This window comes from Borostomias antarcticus (genome assembly GCF_949987555.1).
Source record: "Borostomias antarcticus genome assembly, chromosome: 17".
In the NCBI taxonomy this organism is placed as follows: domain Eukaryota; kingdom Metazoa; phylum Chordata; class Actinopteri; order Stomiiformes; family Stomiidae; genus Borostomias; species Borostomias antarcticus.
Window position 1 is genome coordinate 18,583,755 of NC_140250.1, and position 25,671 is coordinate 18,609,425.

Here is a 25,671-nt window from a genome sequence, read left to right on the forward strand (position 1 = left end):
GAATTGCATAACAACCATGTAATATAAACCATTGAATAAAATCATTCCACATTTAATCTCCCTCTTGATATGTACTTTATAAAGAAATATAATTTATTGCACTGCACGGTAGAGCACTAAGATTACTTTTACTGATGACAATGGCCTGGCATCAAACCCAGGTTTCTCTCTTCCCAACCAAAATTAATAAGACGTCTTTGCCAACCCAAGGTCATATGTGGGCTTACAGGTCCCTGATAAGGCCACTTCATTCTGAGAATGCAGCATCTCTGCAACAGAGACCAAATACAGCATTCATGTCCAGATATAATAGTTGTTGATCAACAGTATGACTTCAAATAGCTTATATTACTACTATCATAGAAAAATATTTTGAATCAAAAATAGTATAAAAATGCTCATATTTTGTAAATTACTTATTTAGTAAACCTTTTTGTATACAGAATTTCAACGCAAAAGCATTATTTTCTCAGGTGATGCAAGGCTTTGGGTAAGACCCTTCTGTCACAGGTGTATTATGATAAATAGATCATTGTCTCAATAATAAATAAATAAAAAATATTTATAAAGCATTTTCCATCTCAAAGTGCAGAAAGTAATTAAGAAAACAAACAAGCAGAATAATAAAAGAAACAACCATTCATACTCTATTAGGAAGAGTTCATTTGCAAAATCATATCTCCGTTTTGATACATTTTGATAAATATTTTTTTCAATCAAATATCAATATGAAATATCAAGCTGCAGTGGGGGTTTTTGATTAAATAAAGAACACTTAATAAAACATGAAATACACAACTTTACTTTACACTGGTCTTTGTTCTCTGGTCTTTGTTTTCTTTACCACTGTGACTGGTGGTGTCACTTGTTCTGAAGTCTTAACTGATAATGACTGGGATGTACTGTAGAGTCCACTTACTCCAGATCTGTATTGTCAGTCATCATCATCATCATCATCATCTTCATCCGCTTATCCAGGGTCGGGTCGCGGAGGCAGCAGCTCCAGCAGGGGGCCACAGACATCCCTTTCCCTAGCAGCATCAACCAGCTCTGCCTGGGGAATCTTTAGCCGCTCACAGGCCAGTGCGGAGATGTAGTCCCGCCACCTAGTCCTGGGTCTACCCCGCGGCCTCCTCCCAGCCGGACACGCCTGGAACACCTCCCTAGGGAGGTGCCCAGGAGGCATCCTCACTAGATGCCCGAACCACCTCAACTGGCTCCTTTCGACGCAAAGGAGCAGCGGCTCTACTCCGAGTCTCTCCCGGATGACTGAACTTCTCACCCGATCTCTCAGGGAGACCCCAGCCACCCTCCGGAGAAAACTCATTTTGGCCGCTTGTATCCGTGATCTCGTTCTTTCGGTCATGACCCATCCTTCATGACCATAGGTGAGGGTGGGGACGAAGATAGACAGGTAGATCGAGAGCTTTGCCTTTTGGCTCAGCTCTCTTTTCGTCACAACAGTGCGGTAAAGCGACTGCAGAACCGCACCAGCTGCTCCAATTCTCCGGCCAAACTCCCTCTCCATGGTTCCCTCACTCGTGAACAAGACCCCCTGATACTTGAACTCCTTCACTTGGGGTAAGGACTCATTTCCTACTCGGAGCGGACAGGCCACCGGTTTCTGCTGAGAACCATGGCCTCAGATTTAGAAGTGCTTATTCTCATCCCAGCCGCTTCACACTCAGTTGCGAACCTATCCAGAGAGTGCTGGAGGTCACAGGCAGCTGATGCCATCAGGACCACATCATCTGCAAAAAGCAGTGACGTGATCCCCAGCTCACCGAACTGCAAACCCACCTCCCCCCGGCTACGCCTCGATATCCTGTCCATGAAAATCCCAAACAGGATTGGTGACAAAGCGCAGCCCTGGCGGAGGCCAACACCCACCGGAAAGGAAGACGACTTACTGCCGAGGACCCGGACACAGCTCTCGCTCTGGGTGTACAGGGATTGGATGGCCCTAAGTAGGGACCCCCTCACCCCATACTCCCGCATAACCCTCCACAAGACCTCTCGAGGGACCCGGTCGTAAGCCTTCTCCAAGTCCACAAAACACATGTAGACAGGTTGGGCAAACTCCCAAGCCCCCTCCAAGATCCTTGCGAGAGTGAAGAGCTGGTCGGTAGTTCCACGACCAGGACGAAATCCGCATTGTTCCTCTTCGATCTGAGGTTCGACTATCGGCCGGACCCTCCTTAGTAAACTTTCCCTGGGAGGCTGAGTAATGTGATGCCTCTATAATTCGCACACACCCTCTGGTCCCCTTTTTGAATATGGGGACCACCACCCCAGTCTGCCACTCCTTCGGCACTGACCCAGACTTCCACGCAATGTTACAGAGGCGTGTCAACCAAGACAGCCCCTCTACACCCAGCGCCTTCAGCATTTCTGGACGGATCTCATCAGTCCCTGGGGCTCTGCCACTGTGGAGTTGTTTGACTACCTCAGTGACCTCCTCCAAGGACATTGACGACCCCCCATCATCTTCCGGCTCTGCCTCGTTCGTAGAGGGTGGATTAGTCGGGTTCAGGAGTTCCTCAAAGTGCTCCTTCCAACGCTCAACAACCTCCTCAGTTGAGGTCAGCAGTGTCCCCTCCTTGCTGTATACAGCTTGGATGGTCCCCCGCTTTCCCTTCCTGAGGTGTCTGATGGTCTTCCAGAAACACTTTGGAGCCGACCGAAAGTCCTTCTCCATGGTTTCTCCGAACTCCTCCCACACCCGCTGCTTTGCCTTGGTCACGGCCGAAGCCGCAGCCCTCCGGGCCAGTCGATACCCTGCACCTGTTTCTGGGGTCTCCCGGGCTAACATATCCCGGAAGGCCTCCTTCTTCAGTCGGACGGCTTCCCTGACCACCGCTGTCCACCACGGTGTCCGAGGGTTACCGCCCCTTGAGGTACCTATGGCCCTCAGGCCACAGCTCCCAGCCGCAGCTTCAGCAATGGAGGCTTTGAACACCGACCACTCATGCTCGATGTCCCCAACCTCCACAGGGATGCCTGAGAAGCTCTGCCGGAGGTGGCAATTGAAATCTCTCCGGACAGGCTCTTCCTCCAGACGTTCCCAGTTCACCCTCACTACACGCTTGGGTTTTCCAGGTCTGTCCAGAAGTTTCCCCCGCCATCGAAACCAGCTCACCACTAGATGGTGATCAGTGGACAGCTCTGCCCCTCTCTTTACCCGAGTGTCCAAAACGCATGGCCTCAGATCAGATGATACGATAACGAAATCGATCATCGACCTTCGGCCTAAGGTGTTCTGATGCCAGGTGTACTTGTGGGCATCCTTGTGTTCGACATGGTGTTTGTTATGGACAAACCGTGACTAGCACAGAAGTCCAACAACAAAACACCACTCGGGTTCAGATCGTGGTGGCCATGCCTCCCAATCACGCCCCTCCAAGTTTCTCCATCATTGCCTACGTGTGCATTGAAGTCCCCCAGTAGGACACTGGAGTCCCCTGCGGGAGCCCCCAAAAGGACTCCACTCAGGGTCTGCAGGAAGGCTGAGTACTCTGAACTGCTGTTCGGTGCATAAGCACAAACCACAGTCAGAGTCCCCCCCCCCCACAGTCCTAAGGCGCAGGGAGGCGACCCTCTCGTCCACTGGGGTGAACTCCAGCACAGAGGCGCTCAGCTGGGGGCTAGGTAGTATAGCCACACCTGCCTTACGCCTCATACCGTGAGCAACTCCGGAGAAGAACAGGGTCCAACCCCTATCCAGGAGTTTGGTTCCGGCGCCGGTGCTGTGCGTGGAGGTTAGCCCCACCAGGTGTAATTGGTATCGCTCCACCTCCCTCACAAGCTCCGGCTCCTTCCCCCCCAGCGAGGTCACGTTCCATGTCCCCAGAGCCAGCCTTTGCCGCCCGGGTCCGGTCCGTCGGTGCCCCCCGCCTTCACCGCCACCTAGTTGGCAGCGCACCCGACCCCGACAATTCCTCCCGCGGGTGGTGGGTCCACGGAACGATGGAGGAGGAGATGGTGCTTCCACGTTGCTTATTCGGGCTGGGCCCGGCCGGGCTCCGTGGTAAGCCCGGCCACCAGGCGCTCGCATGCGGGCCCTCCGTCTGGGCCTGGCTCCAGATGAGGGCCCCGGGCTTCCTCCGGGCCGGGTCTCTCTTCCTTTTTGGTGTAATGTCATCAGGGTTTTTTCCTGTAACCCCAGGTAGGGGGGCTAGGGGGTACTACCACTTGCCCAAGGTGGACCCCCAGACTAGTGGAGGGAAGGAGGCGTCTTACTTCTCCATTCTAGTTTTGCAACTAGCCACTGCCACTTGTAGCAGCACACAGCAGTTTGTATTGTCAGTCGATTTGGATAAAAGCTTCAGCTAAATAACTAAAATGTAAATGTATTGCAATTCAAATGCAATACACCCTGTTTCAATAGGGTATAGGTAGCCATCGCAACATGGAAAATAAAAACTGAACAGCAGTTTGAAAGTCCATGTATGTGAACCTGTATGCCTGTACTGACACTATCTGATTTAAATATTCTGAAATTGTGATTACACAATAAATTAGTGTTTTACTTTTTATTTATGCAGGGAGTCCCATTGTGAAAAATACATCTGCAAGGGAACCCTGTGTACAGAAAACACATACAGTACAATGAAATATTGATACACAAAGGTAATTCTAAATGCAAAATAAAAATACATAATATAAAACAACTGAATACAAAGTACAATATACAGAATGTACAAAGTTGCTACATACTTAATGAAAGCAATTACATCTAAATAGATATTGAGAATAGCATGAGATTAGGCCCTGCAAATAACTAAGTTTGAACTCATGGAGAGGAAGACTATTTAATTGAAATGCTTGTAATACAGATCTACAGTACCTATACTTAATAAATAAATTATTTAGACTTTGACGCATTTCTGATAAAGTACATTCATTGAAAGTTTGAAAAGTTGTGTAGAAGTGAAGTCTCATATAAGTCAAAATAATGTACTATAATTTGAAATCGTACTGTCACCACACCAAACATGCACCACCCATGTACTGTATGCAAAGGTGTCAGTGCCACTGTACACGCTTCAAAGAGGCTTTGTTTTACCTGGTCAATAGAAAACAAAAACATTTCTAAATTCTTCGAGGGACTCAGTCACGTGGACATATGGCAATGGTATTCCAGCTCTCTATAGGCCTCCATGTTGCTGGCTCAGGGGTTTACACAATGGAGGGGCCACCGATTCTTTAGGTTTGGTCAGGTATAAAAGTTACGGTTGAAGCGGACAGGACAGCAGTGCAGCAGTAGCAGCAGTAGCAACAGCAGCAGCTCAGTATGACCACCACCGGCATGAACATGGGAAAGGTAAGACAATAGATACACCCCTGTTTATATCTCTACGTCTGTATCATCTAGGCTACTGAATCATATTTAGAAGGGATGTTCTAAATGTTTTTTTTGTTTTTTTTTCAGATCATCTTCTACGAGGAGAGGAACTTCCAGGGCCGTCATTATGAGTGCAGCAGCGACTGTGCCGACATGTCCTCCTACATGTCTCGCTGTCAGTCCTGCAGGGTGGAGAGCGGTTGCTTCATGGTGTACGACCGCACCAACTACATGGGCCAGCAGCACTTCATGAGGAGGGGAGAGTACGCTGACTACAGGAGTCAGTTCGGATGGAACGACGGGTACATCAGGTCTTGCCGTATGATCCCCATGGTGAGTCTTTGAATAATTATATCACAATGACTTCAATACAAGTGCAACTTGTTCAGGAAATTAATATATTATGTTTCCATATTTCAATCTTACAGTACAGAGGAAACTTCAGGATGAAGATCTACGAGAGAGAGAACTTCGGAGGTCAGATGTACGAGATGATGGATGACTGTGACTCCATCATGGATCGTTACCGCATGAACAACTGCATGTCCTGCAACGTGATGGACGGCCACTGGCTGATGTACGAGCAGCCCCACTTCAGAGGCAGGATGATGTACATGTATCCTGGAGAGTACAGGAACTTCAGCAACATGTATGGAGGCATGGGAAACATGAGGTGGATGAGCATGAGGCGTATCACTGATATGTGTTAGATATCAGAATTTTAAAATAAAATGTGATTTAAAATGCCAAAAGTTTGAGTGTTCCTATGTTATTTTCATTGGTTCATCTTTCTCATGGGCACAATAAATGTTCAGGACATATACCTTTACTAAGAAGACGTTAGTTTTGCTCATAAGGCCAATGGTAGAGTGACCTGTCATACATTGTTAATATGTTTTTTAAGTTTCAAGCATGCTATATTCATACTGCAGATACATTATAAATACCGTATTTAAAAAATCAATAATTATCAATATTAATTTGTTACTACCACCACTTGAGTCAGGCTACGGTAGTGGTTGTAGCATAATTAAACCTGTAGTTTTTGGGTTAACATAGCAGTTTCCATTGAAGGCCGCACACCACTAAATGCTACACAGTGTTAATACTGTGACTGAACACCCCAGACATCCTTTCATAAAAACTACTCGAATCCCCAATAAACACTTATTTTGAGGCTACTACTGTTGCTGAGGTGCTATTGTGATTGGGAAAGCAAGTGTGTATGACAATTAAAGGTAAGGTAAGCAAACAAACACAACAATGGATGGCATTTTAACAGGTCTAAAGTGGTCCAATTAATTCCAATCAATCAACATAATTCTAGCTGCTGCGCAGAACTGGGTTGAGGCTGGGCGTTTTGAGGAGGAAGAGGAAGAAGGGGGAGACAAATAACAAATAAGGGTCTGCCCGGACTAATTATTTAAAACTTCTTAAATTAAAAATATCTTTAAAATCATCTGTATGAAATCCAAACAATACAAGGCATTAGTATGTGATGATGAGATGCAAACAAGATGAAGTAACAGTAACTGCTACAAATTAGGAACAGGTTGGCCTGGTCTAGCTTGAAGCTGCACTAAGCATTTTCTACAACTAAGAGGGTGACAAACTCACACATTTTAAAAAATACAACAGTAAACTTGGATACTCCCCTAAGGACAAACTGTGCATAAAGGCTAATAGCTGATCTAAATGAAACTATGCGGAAGTGTGTACTTGGTAGAAGAGGAGAACGGCAAATGACATACATGAGTCTGTCAGCAGAACTGCCTGGACCATAATTTAAAACTTTAAGATATATTTAAAATGATGTCACACAGCACAATGAGTATGCATTCACATTTTTATTCTGCATCACCCTGGGGATGAACTAACGTTACACCAAGGGCAAGTCAAAGTCCAAGTGAGAAGCCATAGATGGTCTCACTATGACTTAAGTAATCAAGGGTTGCATGTAAAATGTCACAGGTGTTTGTAACATGGAGAATAAGAAGAAAGAGATATCTACGCAGCGATTCACCATGGAGCTAGCGGTGTTCCTCAGTGATCCCCAACCACGACGCCTAGTTTACCTGAGAGATTCTGCAGTTACCAGCGGCGTCAAGCACTGAGCCGGTGGCGGCTGGATATGCAAATGAGGTGACAAGATTTCCTGTGTTACAAGACACCACCGTTTTGTCTGACTGGACAAATCGACGGCAGGTTGTCTGTAATGCGGACGCATCCGACTCACTTCCTCATTCTATGAATGAAGTGTCTCCCGGCAGGAATGCCATTGACCCTTGCACAGAAGAGAGGCATGGAAAATCCTGCCGGGATTTTTCATGTCCTTTTCAAGGACGGCCTGCCTTGGACCAGGACACCGGAGTGTCTCCGGTGGCGGTCAGGGCCAAGATGGGTTACAGCAGATTCCTGTTATGTTATGTTATTTTTATTTATAATGCGCCCCCCAACCAACTGTTACATCAGCCCGGGGCGCAGCCCGGGTACAAAGAGAGACAAACAAAAACAAAGGACTGTAGAGACACAAAATAATCTAAGAACTACATTTAAGACACAAAACAAGGACATAAAGTATAGATCATCTGCAACAAAGAGGTGAGTTTTAAGATGTGCTCTAAAAGAGTCCAGGGTGGTGGCGGACTTGATGTTCAGAGGAAGCTTATTCCAGGTGCCATCACTGAAAATGCACGGTCTCCCTTTGTGACAAGTTTTGACCGTGGGACCTTCAGGGTCATCTAGTTGTCGGATCTGAGCCGGCGACCAGGCCTGAAGCTGGTAGGTTGCTCCAGCAGATCTTTGATGTAAGCTGGGGCGAGACTATTGAGGGCTTTGAAGACATACGTGAGGATCTTGAATTTCACTCTGCGCTTCACTGGGAGCCAGTGAAGGGAGAAGAGGACAGGAGAAATGTGTTCCCTCATCTTAGTGCCTGTCACCAGCCTGGCAGCGGCATTTTGGACTAGCTGCATGCTGTGGATGGTCTTGTCGGTGACCCCGGCATAGAGGGCATTACAATAGTCCAGTCTCGAGAAGATGAGCATTAGAAGGACTTGATTTTGGATACTGTGCGCAGTTGGAAAAAACAGGATTGCACCACAGATCTCACTTGCTTGTCAAACTTGAGGTCTGTGTCGAATATGACCCCAAGGTTTCTGACGTGGGATTTTTCAAGGGTGGACAAAATTCCTAGATTATTTCTAATCTGATTGATCGAGGTGGAGTTGCCGATCAGAAGGATTTCACTCTTGGTGTCATTGAGCTGATTGATTCCTCAATGTGATGCCACAATCTCTGGCACAGCCTCTCTCAAACCGCTTAGCAGTCTGGCAGGAGAAGTGCCTCCTGGACAGCTGGGTAAAGCGAGTTCTGACACAAGGTTATTCGATTCAGTGTCGCTGCCCACCTCTTCCCTTCATGGGCGTTGTGGAGGCGGTGGTACCGCATCCCGATCAAGCCGCAGCTCTGTCAGCAGAGATCTGTCAGCCTTTATCAAAAGGAGTAGTGACTGTGGTCCCGTTGGAACAGAGGAACAAGGAATATTATTCCCGCTACTTACGCGTCCCAAGAGTCTGGGTTAAACTGATTGTGGCGGGTAGGGGCCAGTGTTTGGGTTGGGCCAACTTTGGTATGGTCTCACCTTGGAGCACTGGCTTTTGTCCTGGCCAGTTTTGTTATGGGTCCAGCAAGAGTGTATGGTGCGGTCGTATAGCTCCGCTTATGCCAACAGGAGCTAGTCCTGTGGGGCGGAGCTCCACGAAATAGAACGATGGTTACGTATTGTAACCCTAGTTCTATGAGTGGAGCAAGCCGCACAGGGCGCAGACCTGAACCGGCAGTCTGCTTGCTGAAAGTTTCGGTTAGGAGCAGATGTGAAGTAGTTGCCTTTACATCCAAAGAACTGATAAATGGCAACCCATATTGTTGGTGGTCAATATCGGATGTGGAATGTTCATTTATTTTTCATTCATGTTCATTCATTGAAGAGCCAAACACTATTCTAGACAATGAACAAGCTATCCACAAATACTGTAGCCTAGCCTAAAGTAGGCTATGTAAACTAAGGAGTCTTATACCGCCATTTGGTCACTGTTGGTATTGCCACGTGAGTTGACCAGAAAAAAACAAATTATTCAATGCAATGTGACAATGTCAAGCTACTGCAACTCATTTAGGTAAATTTACCCATAGAACAGGTCACCATCATCGCAACAACTGCGACTAAAACGAAATAATATTGATCTAGCTACCAATATTATGTTGTACTTCTATCAGTGGAGAGCAGAATGTAAAAGGGGACACTGAGGCCCAAGCAGAGTGAGTAGTTCTTAATGTATGTAGTAAGTGTAGTGTAGCGTTGATGCAGAGGAAACAGTGAGTGTCATGAACTAGATGTTGAATATTATTCCATTGTGTTTAATCATGTTTCATGTTATTTCTTATATGTTATAGTGATAGTGTTTTGTGTTTTTTTTAATCATTGGGTCATCCACAGACCGGCCAGTTATGCCACGAGAAGCTTACTCTTCAATGGTGCAAGTGGGCGATATTAATGCTGAAGAGTGAGTTCAACCATTTCAACTCACACCAACAAAATGCATTCATAGGCGGAGGTCTGCGCTCTCTGAGCACCCTTTCTACTTTAGATAATGTTGTCATTGTATTTAATTGTGTAAAATCTATTAATGTGATATGTCATCTGCGTATTATTGTTTTATATTGTTTATGATGTTTTGATCCATTTGTAGCCTATGTATTTGTATTATGTGTTTTATTTAGTTTTAATGTATAATGTTTTTATATTTGCTTGTAACCAGGGCAACATTGAAAATGAGACCCCAATCTCAATGGGCTCCCTGGATGAATAAAAGGTTAAATAAATAAATAAAAACACTGTGTCTCCTAATTAAACACTTAGTAAACCATAAAATACAGTATTCCCAGAGCTGCATTGTCACAGTTAACACTTCACCACATTCCTAGGCATTTTCTATCCACTGTCATTTTATACTGTAACTTCTAACAGGAAGAATTACACCCACATAGAAAGTCATTCTGGACAGCTACTGCCCCCTGGTAGGTAGGATGTGTAATTTTGCATAAAATAACTTCTCTAAGTGTACTTAAACCTACTGTATGTATGATGTAATATATCTCACAATTTCATTACATACAGAAATAAACTATCTATCCTTTAAGTATTAAGTATTATCAATTGAATCCAGTTGGACCAGTTTGGGTTCTTTCAGTCATTCAGTGCAAACTTTACAGTGATCATGAATTAATGATTCTAATATTACAATTATGTAGTAATGGCAAAATGCTGCCATCTCAAAGCCCATCCGAAAGCATACCTTAAAATACAGCGATACCCACAATTCTCCTCACCACAAAGGGATCTTGATAACCAGAAACTGGGATTTCGATTTTTATTAAAAGTCTAAATATGAACAGTCCACACTGTTATTATGCAATGAAAACTGATGGCACAGGGCCCTCCTCACGAACGGCAACAGATGCAAATAACATCCTTTTGAAGGCCACTTTGAATTGTACAGTACAAGGGGGCCTGTGTGTCATGTTGCTCTGTCAGGTGTTTCAACAATGAGGACGCGTATTCTCTGGGTACTCAGCTCAGGTATAAAAGAGGCAGGGGGACAGAGAAAACTGTGCAATACTGAGACCAACCATACCAGCAGTCATGATGGGAAAGGTGTGGATCTCTAATAATTCATTTCTACTACTAAGCTGCTCTGCCTAATATGAGTTAAACGGTTAACACAAACGAGCGATGAATCACAATATTTTAATGGCATATCATGAGTAATTGTTCCTTGATTGTGTTTTCAGATCATCTTCTACGAGGACAAGAACTTCCAGGGCCGTCACTATGAGTGCAGCAGCGACTGTGCCGACATGTCCTCCTACATGTCCCGCTGTCAGTCCTGCAGGGTGGAGAGCGGTTGCTTCATGGTGTACGACCGCACCAACTACATGGGAAACCAGTTCTTTTTGAGGAGGGGAGACTATAATGACTACCAGCGTATGTGGGGCTTCAGTGACTGCATCAAGTCCTGCCGCATGATCCCCATGGTAAACCAATTTCACCAGTTACTTTTCCCTCCAACAGGCTTTAGATGAAACTCCAGCAATGATTGGTTAGCTAGTCCTCATTGGGAACTATCTGGACAGTAGGAAGGAACCTTAAAGCTAATGCATGAACATGTAATATGACAGCACTTGGATATGAAGGTTTAACTATTCTGGGCACCTCTCCCATTTCTACTTTGCAGCACAGAGGATCCTTCAGGATGAGGATCTATGAGAGGGAGAACTTCGGAGGTCAGATGAACGAGATGATGGAGGACTGTGACAACATGATGGATCGTTACCGCATGTCCGACTGCCAGTCCTGCAACGTGATGGAGGGCCACTGGCTGATGTACGAGCAGCCTCAATACAGAGGCAAGATGATGTACATGAGGCCTGGAGAGTACAGGAACTTCAGCAACATGTTTGGAGGCATGGGAAACATGAGGTGGATGAGCATGAAGCGTATCATGGATTCCTGTTATTAGAGCAACAATGTCTAAGTTTGAATAAAATCACATAATTGACGTTAAATGTTTTTTAAATGTTTCTTTTATTACGTTGAGTCTCATTTTAATTTGAGATCACGATTAGTCTTTACAAGCTTCACAAGGAAGAAGTTTAAAGACCTTTTTTATTTTTATTTTTATTTTATTGTAGTACAATACTTAATTTAGGTGGTTTTGTGGTGACTCGGGACTATAATTAGGATTAACTGACTTCTCTAATGAGGATTGTGAAGGTCAGGGCCTTATACTACACATTCTGCCACATCTAACCTGACGCGCCAGATAGTTTGTTTCACAAACCGTAACTTCAGTGCTTCTCGCTGTCGTCGTCATCATAGCTAAACCACTTCCAACAGAATGCGAGCTCGCGAGATCAGGATGGTCTCACAAGGCAAACTCCATAGTAGGACATACAGTAAGTCACTGGAATTCATACCAGGAGATAGTAACATCATCAGTTTTGAATGGCTCATGATTTTGGATCTTTTAATGCGTTATCAGTCAAAAACATAATATACTTGATTATGCTTTACTGTAACCTTTTTGTCTAATAGTTCAATGACACTAGCTTGAATGACCCTGCGTTTTAGAATTTCCATAGCCAGCATAATGATCTAAAATGTAGTTTGATGTTTAATTGTCAGGATTGGTGCATGCAGCAGCAGGGGTAGAGCCCAAATGCAGACTCAGAAGCAGGCAAAGGTTCAGTGAGGTTTTAATCCCAAATAAATAACTACAACTAACGACAACAAGGACACAAGAACACTCAGCATGGCAAACACAATGAACAGACAAGGAATACAGGATCAGGGGCAGAATATACAGGAAAGCTAACGATTGAAATGAGCTGCAGGTGTGGCTAAACATATCAAGACACAGTTGCAGACAATCACACAGGAGGGCAGACGGTGAAGGGTTAACTGAAACAACAAGGAAACCAGCAGGGGGCACCAAAGAGGAGGGAACACAGAAAACACGAGTCGGGGAAAATCAAAAGGCCGTGATATTAAATAGTTTCTTTCACAAAAAATTTAATATGGCGTTTTATTAGCTGGATTGTGTTCAACTTGAACATATAATTTTACCTTAACACCATAACATTCTAAATTGTATTGAATTAATTACAGTAGAACTTACATTTTCAAGTTACCGAATAGAGTTAAAACAAATGACCTTATTAATTAACATCTGTGTGATATCTCAACTAACACTAATAAATGATATACACAAACTATAGGCTACTAAATATTTTTTCATGGGAAATTGAGAGGAAATTGCATATAGTATTGTTCACCTGAACAATCAAATATTCTAATATCAATTCTAATATAAATTCTCTCTGTGACCACAAGGGGTCAGAAAAGAGATCCCCCAACCATGCGTCACATGACTAAGTGACTGCAGCAAATCAATGGCCCCTCACTGTGGTTCAGCTGAGCCTACAGCTGGCACAAGCACAGATTGGCTGGACTTATTCCAAACCCTGGCCACTGAAACAGTATGGAAACCACCAGGCAAGAGTCAAATCTTTCCTTTTTTTCCCTTCTTTAAAAAAAAAATCTGTTTGCTGTGTATTTAAGTTGTAAGTCATATTTAAAATATAGGAATGTACTGTTCATTTCAGACATAAATGAACCAAATAATTGTTCAAATCCTGAAGAATTGTCATGCTAATGTTACATTCACTTATTAGTCTGTCTTGCAGCCAAATACTATCATCACAATGCCATTAAATGTAGGCCTACAAGTTCTGAATATGCTTTACCAAGCTGAGGGGTAATATATTCTATTATATTATATGAATGAATATGAGGTAAATCTATTTAACTTGATTCAATATTATTCCCAGATCTTTGCTTTACACTGCCGAACGTGTACTGAATACCATGAGTTCATTTGAAGCTATTATATGAGAGACAAAATGGCAATTCTGTCTGCTGACAAGGAAAACAAATGTCTTTTGTAATTAGGCAGCCAGGTTTTCTTTTCAAAAAAGGCTGACATCCAAAGTCAATTGATTAACATGACAATGTTTTGTATTCCTAGAGGATATAAACGGGTGTCCAGGCTAGCCTGTCCACGCTGCTGTGTGACCATATTTAGGCAACACAATGGGAAAGGTAACGCATGTTGTTTTGCTGGAGGGATCCTGTGTCGCCCCACACATTCTTTCAAATGAACAATAGCACCTGTGAGGGGGACGCAGTTGTCTGAGCTTGTGACCTGTACAAGCTGAATGGGACAGTGTCAAAGGCCATGAACCTTCTCACATCCCTTTGTGTTCTATTTTCAGATCATCTTCTACAAGGGCAGTAACTTCTAGGGATATTCCTATGAGTGTAGCAGTGAGAGTGCAGTGTGCATTCTCCCGTTTCAGATGCTGCAGCTCTATCCACATGGAGAGCGGTAGCTGAATGGTCTATGAGATACCCAACTTCATGGAGTATTAGTAAAGAGGCGAGTATCCTGCAAACAGACTACCATCCAGACTACCATTGCTGGTTGGGCTTCAATGATTGTGACACGACGATTGTGTCACAGTGTGTCAGGTCCTGTCGTATTATGTTCCCACGAGTGAACTTGTTTCAGATCCCTTCCCCTTCTCACGTTCCAAGTTCATTTCCAGAGATCGAGTCTTGATCTTGCAGTCCACACAAACTTGTCCACACAAAGTCTGATGAAGTCTGGGTCTTTCCACCCAGTGTCCCTGTCTGGGTCTAAGTCACGTTAATTGGTCTCTGACAAGACAAGGCACCATTTTTTTCTGATAATGTATTTAATATTGAAGCTGTCCGAGTAAGAAAAGCTATAATTTAATAATGAAGTATAGAATGCTATAGAATGAAGATTTACATTGCTGATAATCATCTTACTTTGCTGCTTATATGTGGGAAAATACTGTATGTACAGTCTTGAAGTTTGGTCTGGGTTTGTCATGGTCTTGACCAGCTGGGTCAGTCTGCAACTGGGTCTGGGTCTTGGTCTGGGTCTGGGTGTTGGTCTGGGCCTCCACAGGTTGGGTGTTAGTCTGTGTAAAACACAATTAAATGCTTGATCACAAGCTCTTCTGCGAGAAGCCCCACTACAGGGGACGCCAGAGGCCTGGACAGTGAGAGGTACGGTGCCTGGGGGGCCCTGAACTCCAGATTTGGCTCCATCAGGCAAATTGCTTTTAATGTTTTGTCTGCTTTTACAAGCCTGTCTGATGTTGAGATGGAATAAAGTGAAGTTTACCACTCCCTCTTTTCCACTGCCTCTTGTCCTACTCTTAGTTCAGTTCCCATTATCCCTAATGTAGCACTCATTAGACCACAATATGAACGAGCACATAGGAGAGCCCACCTTTGTATGAATAAATTGTATACCTGCAACCTAAAAGGCTTCTCAAATAGTTTTTTTCAGGTGGTTGTCATATGGGGACAACCAGAACCCCTAGGTATAAAGAACAGAATAAGACTGTTTAAAACCAGGAAGTAGCTCACCTTGTCCAGTCAGATTACGACTTTGGTATGCTGGTGCCGTGTCCTGGGTGGGGTTCTGGTTGTCAGCGTGGACCAAGGTTAGCAGCGACCATGGTCCTGTGAGGAGTAACACTGCCAACAAACGTGAAGACACTTGCCTTGAATCTGTTCTAGCAAGTTTTGGCGTATTTGGGCACTGTATTTTCTGATCCTACTACATACAGTACTGTACTGTACGTATAAGCCGTGAAACAGCTGGAATACTTAATCAAGGTGTTCAAGAAAATAGTTAACAAGTCATATTTTTTCATTTGTGAAAATTATTTCAAAGTTTTTCCCCATTCAGCACAATTGTTTTCCGATTTTGTAGTTGTGTAGTTGTGAAAGTTACTAAAGCTTGCAGATCCTACTATTATACTACTAATACTATTCTGTAATGCCATTCAGAATACCTAAGAGTGAGTAAAAACATGGACTAGACCATCATTCAATTATTTTGGAAGCATTAATGTAGGGATGGAAACTTGTTGCCAAGCGAGGACATGAACCTAGATCCCCCAATACTTGCGCAAAATCATTAACGGCCAGATGCTAACCATGATGGTATTTTCACATTTGCTACTGTAGTCTCACATAGCCAGACCTTTCCCCACACTTAGGCCACATCCACACGAACACGGATATTTCTAAAAACGCATTTCCCCCCCCTCCGGTTAAAAAAAAAATTGCTTCCACACCAAAAGATTCTTGAAAAATATCACCATCCACAAAGCTCTGTTTTACCCTTTTCCACAAATCCACTTTACAGATCTCCGCCTTGGAAGGTGTCCTCAAAAAGATCAGTTTTCAGTGACCAAAAACTCTGTGTATGTGTGAACGGGAGGCCAAAACACAGAGAAAAAAGTTTGTTTTCATAAATATCCATGTACGTGTGGACGGAGCCTTAGTTTCACGCTGTTCCAGCACAGGAGAAGGGTCTGGCAACAGATGATTATCATTCTGAGAAAGGGTGGGGGGGCACTCTTTATTTTATTTTTTTTACTAATCGCAAACGTCTTGTGTAGCTTTATTTATTTTATTTTATTATTTATTTATTTTAACTATTTTGCAAAGCGTAAAATAGCTCCACTCTTGAGTTCAATTTTGTAAATTAGCCTGATCCCTGTGTCCACATCTAACCCCTGTGCTGACGTGGTTGGTACTTACACCGTGAATACCTCATATTCTAGCTGTAACTGTAGTCAGCTAACTAGCTAGCAAAAGCTAGCTAACTAGCTAGCAAACGCTAGCTAGCTAACATTAGTTAATAAGAACAGTAGCTAATGCTAGCTAGCTAGCTAACACTAGCTAATAAGAACATCACAACCCAAGCTAATAAGAACAGTCTCTACCCAGTAAGAATGGTAGCCAGGGTTAAATTAGGCCGGGGGCTCAGCCCCAGCACATAGGTTCCCAAACGTCATCAGCCGGAGCTCAACCCTGGCACATCTTTAATAGACGTTAATTTATTTTTACTCTGTCTTTAATAAAAAAAAATCTCTGTCTTTATTGTTAAAAGAATGTTTTAACATTCTTTTGGACGCAGATGGGCGAGATTGAGCTGCAAAAACCTACAACTGTTTGCCCAGACTAGACATTTGCAAGCAGAGGTTTGGCATTGTACATTATTTTCCAGGCTATGAATCAATGAGAACTGTTGAATTAAATACAATACACATCATTATTAGGGATTATCAATCACTTTTATTCATGTAAGATATCTAACACATATCAGTGATACGCCTCATGCTCATCCACCTCATGTTTCCCATGCCTCCAAACATGCTGCTGAAGTTCCTGTACTCTCCAGGCCTCATGTACATCATCTTGCCTCTGTATTGAGGCTGCTCGTACATCAGCCAGTGGCCCTCCATCACGTTGCAGGACTGGATGTCGGACATGCGGTAACGATCCATGATGTTGTCACAGTCCTCCATCATCTCGTTCATCTGACCTCCGAAGTTCTCCCTCTCATAGATCCTCATCCTGAAGGATCCTCTGTGCTGCAAAGTAGAAATGGGAGAGGTGCCCAGAATAGTTAAACCTTCATATCAAAGTTTCCTCTGTACTGTAAGGTAATTAGTATGCATCATTGAGACCGGCCATATCAAATTTCTGATATTCTCTGTTTTGTATTTAGGATAGATTTGAACATGGGAGAGTTATTTAAATGTTAGAGAAGTCTCTTACGTGAGGGATCATCCTGCAGGACTTGATGGAATCGAACATCATGCCCATACTGTTCATGCGCTGGAAGTCAGGGTACTCTCCCCTCCTCATGAAGTACTGCTGGCCCATGTAGTTGGGCCTCTCGTACACCATGAAGCAACCGTTGTCCACCCTGCAGGACTGACAGCGGGACATGTAGGAGGACATGTCGGAACAGTCGCTGCTGCACTCATAGTGGCGACCGCCGAAGTTCCTCTCCTCGTAGAAAGTAATCTGTACAGGAGGTAAAGGGTGAACATTTATCATGAGCTGCCTTGGACTTCTGTAACCTTGTTTAAAAAGAACAGCCAGCATTTAAATGTTGTGCACTACTAATGACGCTCTGTCAGAATTGTTTGAAAATGTTTTAAATACACTCTGCCTTTTGCAGAAATGTGCAAAACTACTACTTTTATGCATTGATATAGTGTAACATGTAAAACGTTTAATACATTATGTATAAGATATTAGTAAGTATTAGTGGTATAATATAATAATGTACAATATATGATATTTAGTAGGCAACATAACGAGGCGTTGTATCGTGTGTAAAGGCAGATCCAGTTACCTTGACCATGGTGGTGGTTTGGTGGTGGCTCAGCTTGCTGTATCTCCAACGCTTCCCTCAGGGGTCATTTTATACACAAGCAGGGGGCCAAGTGTAATTGTTATTCAAATGTCCAAAGCTGATGAATTAGCAGTATGGGTTTTGCTGAACTTGGCCTGCAAAGTGTAACAATGGTTTTCATCCATACATTTCTGGCAGCAATAACCTGTATTGTCTGTTTCATTATAAGCGTTACCATTGTGTCCTATGACCAGTGAGAATGTTCTTCCCATATGGTGTGGCAGTCACACAGCCAGAGGGTGGGGGAGACCTATGCCTCTGTTGAACACTTAGAGGCTACTGAGGTTAAGGCTTTAGATACATAGTTAGTTCATATTTTCATTCTTTATATCTTATGTTTCTTTCAACCATGTACATTCACCACAATTTAACTGACTACAACTGTAAGTTAGATGGTACAGTTACAGCAATTAAATCTGTTCAACTTTTCAGGCTTTGATTACAATAAGTGATGATTTTCAAGTAAAATGTTATTTTATCTTTGTTATCTACATAGGCCTACTGTACACACATTATGTGCAACACATAATGTACAACTCATACAGTATTCATGTTAGTATTTTAATATGGATTTCAATATTGATTGAAATACAGTAAGACACATTTAATAATAAAGAAATGGTTGATGTACTGTAGCTATGAGAGCCCTTAAGGTCATTCCAATAATCTGTTGTAAAACTGTTTTAGATACTCTTGTGAATTCTCTGATATCAAGGAATTCCAAATCAACAAATAAACAATACTTCAACACAGTGGCTGTTTCAGGAAATGTTAATCAAGATCATCTTTATTTTATTTTGGGCGTGGGTGGCAAGGGGGATGTGGAGTGGCCAGGGGGACTCCTGTAGGTATGTTCATCTTGTATTTAACATGTCTTCTTATGTTTATAGTTCATGAGATGAACTGTTTACATCTTATGTTTATATGAATTGTGTGTTGTTGTTTTTTCATCAAGGACCACTTTGGAAAAGTGTTTTTAGTCATGCTTTTAAGTGCTATCCTCTGGGATTTCTTTGTATCATATTCTTTGAGATAAAATTCTAATCTAAAATCTGCCATGTTATATTTGATTCTTTCCATACAGTCAGTTGTGGCATGGTATGTTTACTTGTATGTTAAATTAAAGATATACATTGAGTGACCTTTACTCAGAAGTGTGATTTGATTATGTGTAAGTACTGTTGGGTAGGAATCAATGCAACCACTTTCCTGCTAATATTAACTATAAAAACAGTGCATCCCACCATACGATTTCACTGAGGGGAATTATCTCAACAACCATTACACGTCAATGAAGATCAATAACTTTAACACACCAAAAAACTATTCATCCTTTTTATCTACATTACATTAGCAACACAACTGTTTTTGTTTTTCAATCTGTCTTTTCTTATTGGAACAAAATCTAACTACTAATTGTTTTCTGTTTGTTGTTTTTTGTTTTTATCAGTGTTTCTTTTGTAACTTTAGACTCCTTTAGAAGTGGGCAGCTAATAGTATCAGCTTGTTTATCCATAATTGAGCTAGTCTAATGTTTTAACATTGTTTTGTATCTTATATGCTTTTTATTTATTGTCAGACTACTGGAACATTGGTACACATGAGCTAAAGTAGATCCTAATAGCCTAAACAAACAGTGCTTCAGGGCAGATCATTATGATCCAAGGATATGGACATAAATAAGTCCAAGGATGTCATAGTAGTCTACACATGACCACCTCACTACAGTTAAGAGTCTTAGTTGGTCACCAACTATTTGAACTCTGAGTGAATAATAATACTGCACTTTTTGCTTTATCGTGGCTTCATTAAGTATTATATTGTACATAATATCCGTATCTTGAACATACAATAAGCCACCTTGAACCACCTTGAACCTTGAAGTCTTATAATAGGTTGGTTGAATGAACTGCCCACTGATGTCAGGACAGCAGAGTCGCTGCCCATCTTTCGTCGCAGGCTCAAAACTCATCTCTTCAAGAAGTACTACAACAATCCTCCCACCTAAGCACTTATTGTATTATATTATTGTATTATATTATATTGCACTGTACTTTAGATTGTGATTCTTGCACTTTGCCTTCAGCACTAGATTATGCTCTTAGTCACTTGTTTTAGAAAGAAGATGCAGTTCTGGCAAGTAGTAGTACATTGGCTCTTCCTACGTTAAATGCAATTATTGTTAGTCGCTTTGGATAAAAGCGTCTGCTAAATGACTGTAATGTAATGTAATAATACATTGCATTATATGATTGAATCTTGATTTATAGGCAAGAAAATTAGACAGTGAACCAATGCGTGTCAAAATTAAATAAAAAAGAATACACATAGGGTTAAAAATTCAACATCTTTAATAGCTACATAGCAGGTATTTACAGCAAGTGTAAGAGCAGGATGGCTAAAAGTCTGTGACCCTTCTGAAGGAGCCGACGATGGCGCAGGTGGCGCACCACTCGCGGTACCTCCGGTACTCCCCGGCCCTCAGGAAGTACTGTCTGCCTCTGAAGTTGGGGTACTCATAGAAGATCCAGTGGCCGTTCATGACGTTACAGGAGTAGACATGGCGGTGGTGGAAACGATCAGACACACAGGGACAATCGTCGCTGAACTCCATCATGTGGCCGCTGAAGTCGGCCTTCTCATAGATGCGCATCCTATAAGAGCCCCGGTACTGGGAAACGACAAGAGAGGAGCAGTCAAAATGGCATCCGGTATAGGCCTAGCATACAGTACACACTGAAAAGACAGGGGCATTAGATAGGCTACACAGGTCAAGGATAGTGCTGAGTCTTCATAATGGCATTCACTGAGTAAAGTTTATTTTACTTTGCTGTCTAATCTAAGACGTCAGCACATCCATAGACACTTAAAGAAAGACCAGCGCTCACCATTGGAATCATACGGCATGACCTGATACAGCTACTGAAGCCCATCCATCTCTGGTAGTCAGAGTACTCTCCCCTCTTCATGTAGTACTGGTGGCCCATGTAGCTGGGGCGCTCGTAGATCATGAAGCAGCCACTCTCCACCCGGATGGAGTTACAGCGGCTGAAGTAGGAGTGTAGGTCTGTACAGTCGTTGCAGCACTCATAACTGCGACCCTGGAAGTTCCTGTCCTCGTAAAAGATAATCTACGCAGTGAAACAGAAAGAGTTTTAACTTAAGTTTCAGTTTTATAAGAAATTGGGGGGCCCAAAAAACTAAACAAATCACAAAGTAAACAGGAGTTTCTATGGAAACAGAATGGATTCAGAATTAACAGTTACCAGAGAGGGAAAAAAAGTCCTACCTTGCCCATGGTCTCCGTTGGAGAGATTCCACATGTTTTCAGAGCTTTATATACTACCTCTTGACAAACATGGTATTGTTATTCAAATGATCACATAGTAATAATTGAGGCTAGTGGCACATGTTTACCTTTTTGTTAGGGCACAGCATTGGGTCAGAAATATGGATTTGTATTTGAGAAAAGGATAAATAATTACCGGTTTGGTGTTTTGACATGCATGGACAAAGGAAAAGACTAGTATGGTATCCACACGTCCAGAGGACAATAGCTTACAGAACAATATGGAACTTCCCTTTAGCATTAAATATGTTGCGTAACAGAAGAGCTAGCCATTCACACTCCCCACCCGACTGCCTTACCAACCCACTGTATGCAAATAAGGACAGACAGAAAGAAAACGGTATGCGGCAGTGGACACATGTAGTTTTACGTGATCATTACATGGTACAGTATGTGAATCTATGTGGGGGTACAGTACATCACAACATACAGTGAACACACAATGGTAATTATTTCCACGACTGCCATCGTCACTTCTGCTTCTGCCAGTGCCACATTCATTGCTGATCAACAACAGCGCTCCAGAACTCCATCCTTGACTTGTAGCTTCCTGCTTCCTGCTTCCTTCATGGCCACACTTGACCACTGAAATCTGAACCTGTCAAATAAGCTATGTAACTATATAGTTCCTTTATCTCCAGATATACACGTATTTGGCTGCACTTCTGGAACAGACCTTAGCAAAAATGGACGATCGACTCTCTGACTACTTTAGTCTCATAGGTATACTATGCTCTATACTGTATATCTGAGGTATGAAATATTGAATGTGTTTCCTGAACAGGCTGTACTGCTCCATAGGCTAAGCCCATATAATGGAATATTCTGGCGGTTCTGTAGCCTTCATACTTACATTTCAGCAGGGAGATGTTTTTAACAGATGGAGTCTGAGATGTTTTGGGTTCTGATTCTGATTTTTATATCCACAATCTTCTGACTGCTAAAGTTACAATTGTTGCTATGAAGTTACCGATTTTATTGAACCATAGAACGTAGGAGCTGTTTGGACTGTGGTTTTTAATTGTTTTTCAGAACCATGTGACCTGACTGGAAAAGGCTGATGGCTATCAGTGTTTCTTGATAATAGTTTTGCCTGTCAGGTGAGGAGCTCATGAGAAATGCCCGGCTCTATCCACAACAACCAAACCTGAACTTTGAATATTACTGTTATCTTAAACAATCTTAACAATCCAAACTATTAGTATGTCTTGAAAATAATTAGATGAGGAAGTCTTGTGGATAACTGTCTTAGAAATGCTTTAGTCTTGTGGTGTGACAGTAAGGTAGGATCTAGGGGCTATATTTCCATGGGTGTGTGGTCCTTGTCAAATACTAGAGACTAGAATGATGTTATCACTCATTCATTGTGTGAGTTCATTCGTTTTTCTTTCCATAGGCCTGCAGGGCTGTTGGATCGTCTCAGCAGGACTCTAGGGGTTTATTGTTTAGGAGTAGAAGTTCACATCATGTTTGTGACCTGCAGTTAAGGTAAACACCGGAACACAATGTCAGTCCGACCCATAACCTCTCTGAATAAGAATTGTTGAAAGCCTCCTTTTGGATTGAAGCTGAATCCATTTGTTCTCATTTTGGATTTAGGCTTAATCACCATGTTCTCGTTTTGGATTGAAGCTAAATCCATTTTTAATAGGGAACATCTAGAGGCTGATGCCCTTAAATCTCCATATGTTGTGAGCAGATGGTGATGAGTCATCCGGATTTGGTTTGTACGTGGACCTTCTTGGCAGTTATGCTTAGAGTTAACCACTATGATTGACTCTATACCATGTATATACCGTAGTAGTACTATAGATTTAGTGCTATGGATACTGTAGATATATATACTGTGGTGGTACTATAGATAGCATCCTGTCCCCATCCTTCATGCCTTAAATACAGCCTGTAATCACCACAGTGAGCAGCATACAGACTGTCTGCCTCTTTTATAGTTGTGGTATGGATAAATTAAATACCATAGGCTTATCCCACTGAGGCACAAAACAGGAGAGAGATCCTTGCTTTGTTTGCTTGACTGGCCAATGCAGTGTACAGGGACTAAGTTTGTTAAACTCGAACTGAAGATGGTGAAGTTATATTTCCTGGCTTTTTTTGTACAAGCAAACTTGGGCCCAGTGAGTATTTGATAGTATTGTGGGGGATTTAATGTATAAAGGTAATAGTGCTATTGATGGTAATAAATTCAGTCCAAGCCCAAACGGTGAACATTTAGTTTATAATCAAGGTTTATTTTGGACAGAATGACAGTTGGCTCTAGTTGAAGTCGACGATTCTCCTGATGGAGCCGATCCTGGGGGTCGCCCCTCCCCAATCGGAGAACCTCCGGTACTCTCCGGGCCTCATGTAGAACATCCTGCCCTTGTAGTTGGGCTGGTCGTACATCAGCCAGTGGCCGTCCATCACATTGCAGGAGTTGCAGTCGGAGGTGTGGAAGCACTCCATGAAGTTGGGGCAGTCGTCGCTCAGCTCCATCATCTGTCCGGCCATGTCCGAGCGCTCGTACAGCCTCATCCTGAAGTTACCACGGTGCTACAGAGACACCGGAACAAAGACTCCGTTAAAGCTACCTGAGATAACTCGGCACATTGGCGCCCCCTCTGGTCGTGATCAAATCAGCACAGGGTTTTAAGAACCACACTTCCCACAATCCCCCACTCACTCGCTGTAATTATGGGGAAAAAAATATGATAACAAACGCGCGTGGAGCAGACTGGATTGGAAGATTGTAGCTACTTCAATGGACTTTCTGCAAGGATGGCTTCAATGCAGGTCTTCTTTCTTTTATGTGCATGTAGATACATTACATTGAGCGCTGTGTTTGTCTTCCTGATATTGTGACACGCAAAACGCGTCACTTCCGTTTCCACCACAAGATTTCTCACTAGTGTACTAGCCAGTACACCGAAATTCTAAAATGATAAATTCACAGGGTCTCATGTCACGAAAATGAGTTTTGGGGTCTTGCTAAGGCAAATTCATAAACTAATAGCAAGTAAATGTGAATATTGAACAATAAAAAGTTATCTCATTGAGCTTGGGTAATTTGGTACTTGTCATGTCTTGCCACATAGATTGTTCACAGACCCTATTGTACTGTATTGTATTGTACTTTTCATGTACAATACAAATCAGCTTATATTGTCACTTGTTAGGAGAACAACTGAAATGTGTCTTCTGCTGTTCTATGTCAGCCATTCTCTTCCATGCATTCGTTTAACCTCTATTCATGTTCAGGGTTGTGTTCACTCACCATGGGGATCATACGGCAGGATCGGATGCAGTCGTTGATGCCAATCATGCGCTGGATGTCAGCGTACTCTCCCCTCCTCACAAAGTACTGGTTTCCCATGTAGTTGGGTCTCTCGTACACCATGAAACAGCCGCTCTCCACCCTGAGGGAGTTACAGCGGCTGAAGAAGGAGTGCAGGTCGGCGCAGTCGCTGCTGCACTCATGGGAGCGGCCCTGGAAGTTCCTGTCCTCGTAGAAGATGATCTGTAGACACAAGACGTTCTCCTTATTCTCACTGGTACCACCATTAGGATTTCATACAGATGACCGCCAGGGTCATCCTAAAGGGCTGTTGAACCTTAACGATGACCAGTGTGAAACGTTCACCCTGACAGATATACATTCGGCATCACAGCGTAGTTGAATGTGTAATGAGGTGTAAAAACTATAAAAAGTGTAAAAAGTGTAAACGGTAAAAGCTGACAGCGTAGGCCTCATCTCCTACTGTACCTTTCCCACAGTCATGTTGGCATCGGGGTGAATAACTGCTCAATGCTGCCTCTCGGCCAAGCCACTGTCATTTATTAAAAAAAAGGCACAGAAAGGCCAGCGGTGTGATTGCGCAGCATAAAGTATTGTCATGTAAATACATCCCTCTCAAAGTGATGATGTTTCGGGTGTGGGGGGGGTGTGCTGGGTGGAATAAATCGAAAACTCTACCAGACTGATATGACCCCCTGTCAGACATCAGCAGAAACAACACTATCAACGCCACGCTCGTTATACAGTAGTC

At 42.9% G+C, this 25,671-nt stretch overlaps 2 protein-coding genes across 4 annotated transcripts; one reads left to right on the top strand and one right to left on the bottom strand.

Annotated features, from left to right (window-relative positions):
• Positions 1-5,293: 5,293 nt before the first annotated feature.
• Positions 5,294-11,925, top strand: LOC311320174 (gamma-crystallin M3-like; the record flags this gene model as incomplete). Its single annotated transcript, XM_084451868.1, has 3 exons — positions 5,294-5,323; positions 11,198-11,440; positions 11,641-11,925. The coding sequence occupies 3 exons, from the start codon at positions 5,294-5,296 to the stop codon at positions 11,923-11,925; spliced, it is 558 nt and encodes a 185-aa protein (XP_084307994.1).
• A 5,242-nt stretch (positions 11,926-17,167) lies between these two features.
• On the bottom strand, positions 17,168-25,403 carry LOC311320176 (gamma-crystallin M1-like; the record flags this gene model as incomplete). Of its 3 annotated transcripts, none has more annotated exons than XM_084451870.1 (3): positions 17,168-17,449; positions 21,171-21,413; positions 25,389-25,403. In XM_084451870.1, 3 exons carry the CDS (start codon positions 25,401-25,403, stop codon positions 17,168-17,170), a joined length of 540 nt encoding a protein of 179 aa, XP_084307996.1. The 3 variants fall into 3 exon arrangements, with proteins under 3 accessions (XP_084307996.1, XP_084307997.1, XP_084307998.1); XM_084451871.1 differs by lacking the exon at positions 21,171-21,413 and adding an exon at positions 24,900-25,142; XM_084451872.1 differs by lacking the exon at positions 25,389-25,403 and adding an exon at positions 21,572-21,580.
• Positions 25,404-25,671: the final 268 nt, after the last annotated feature.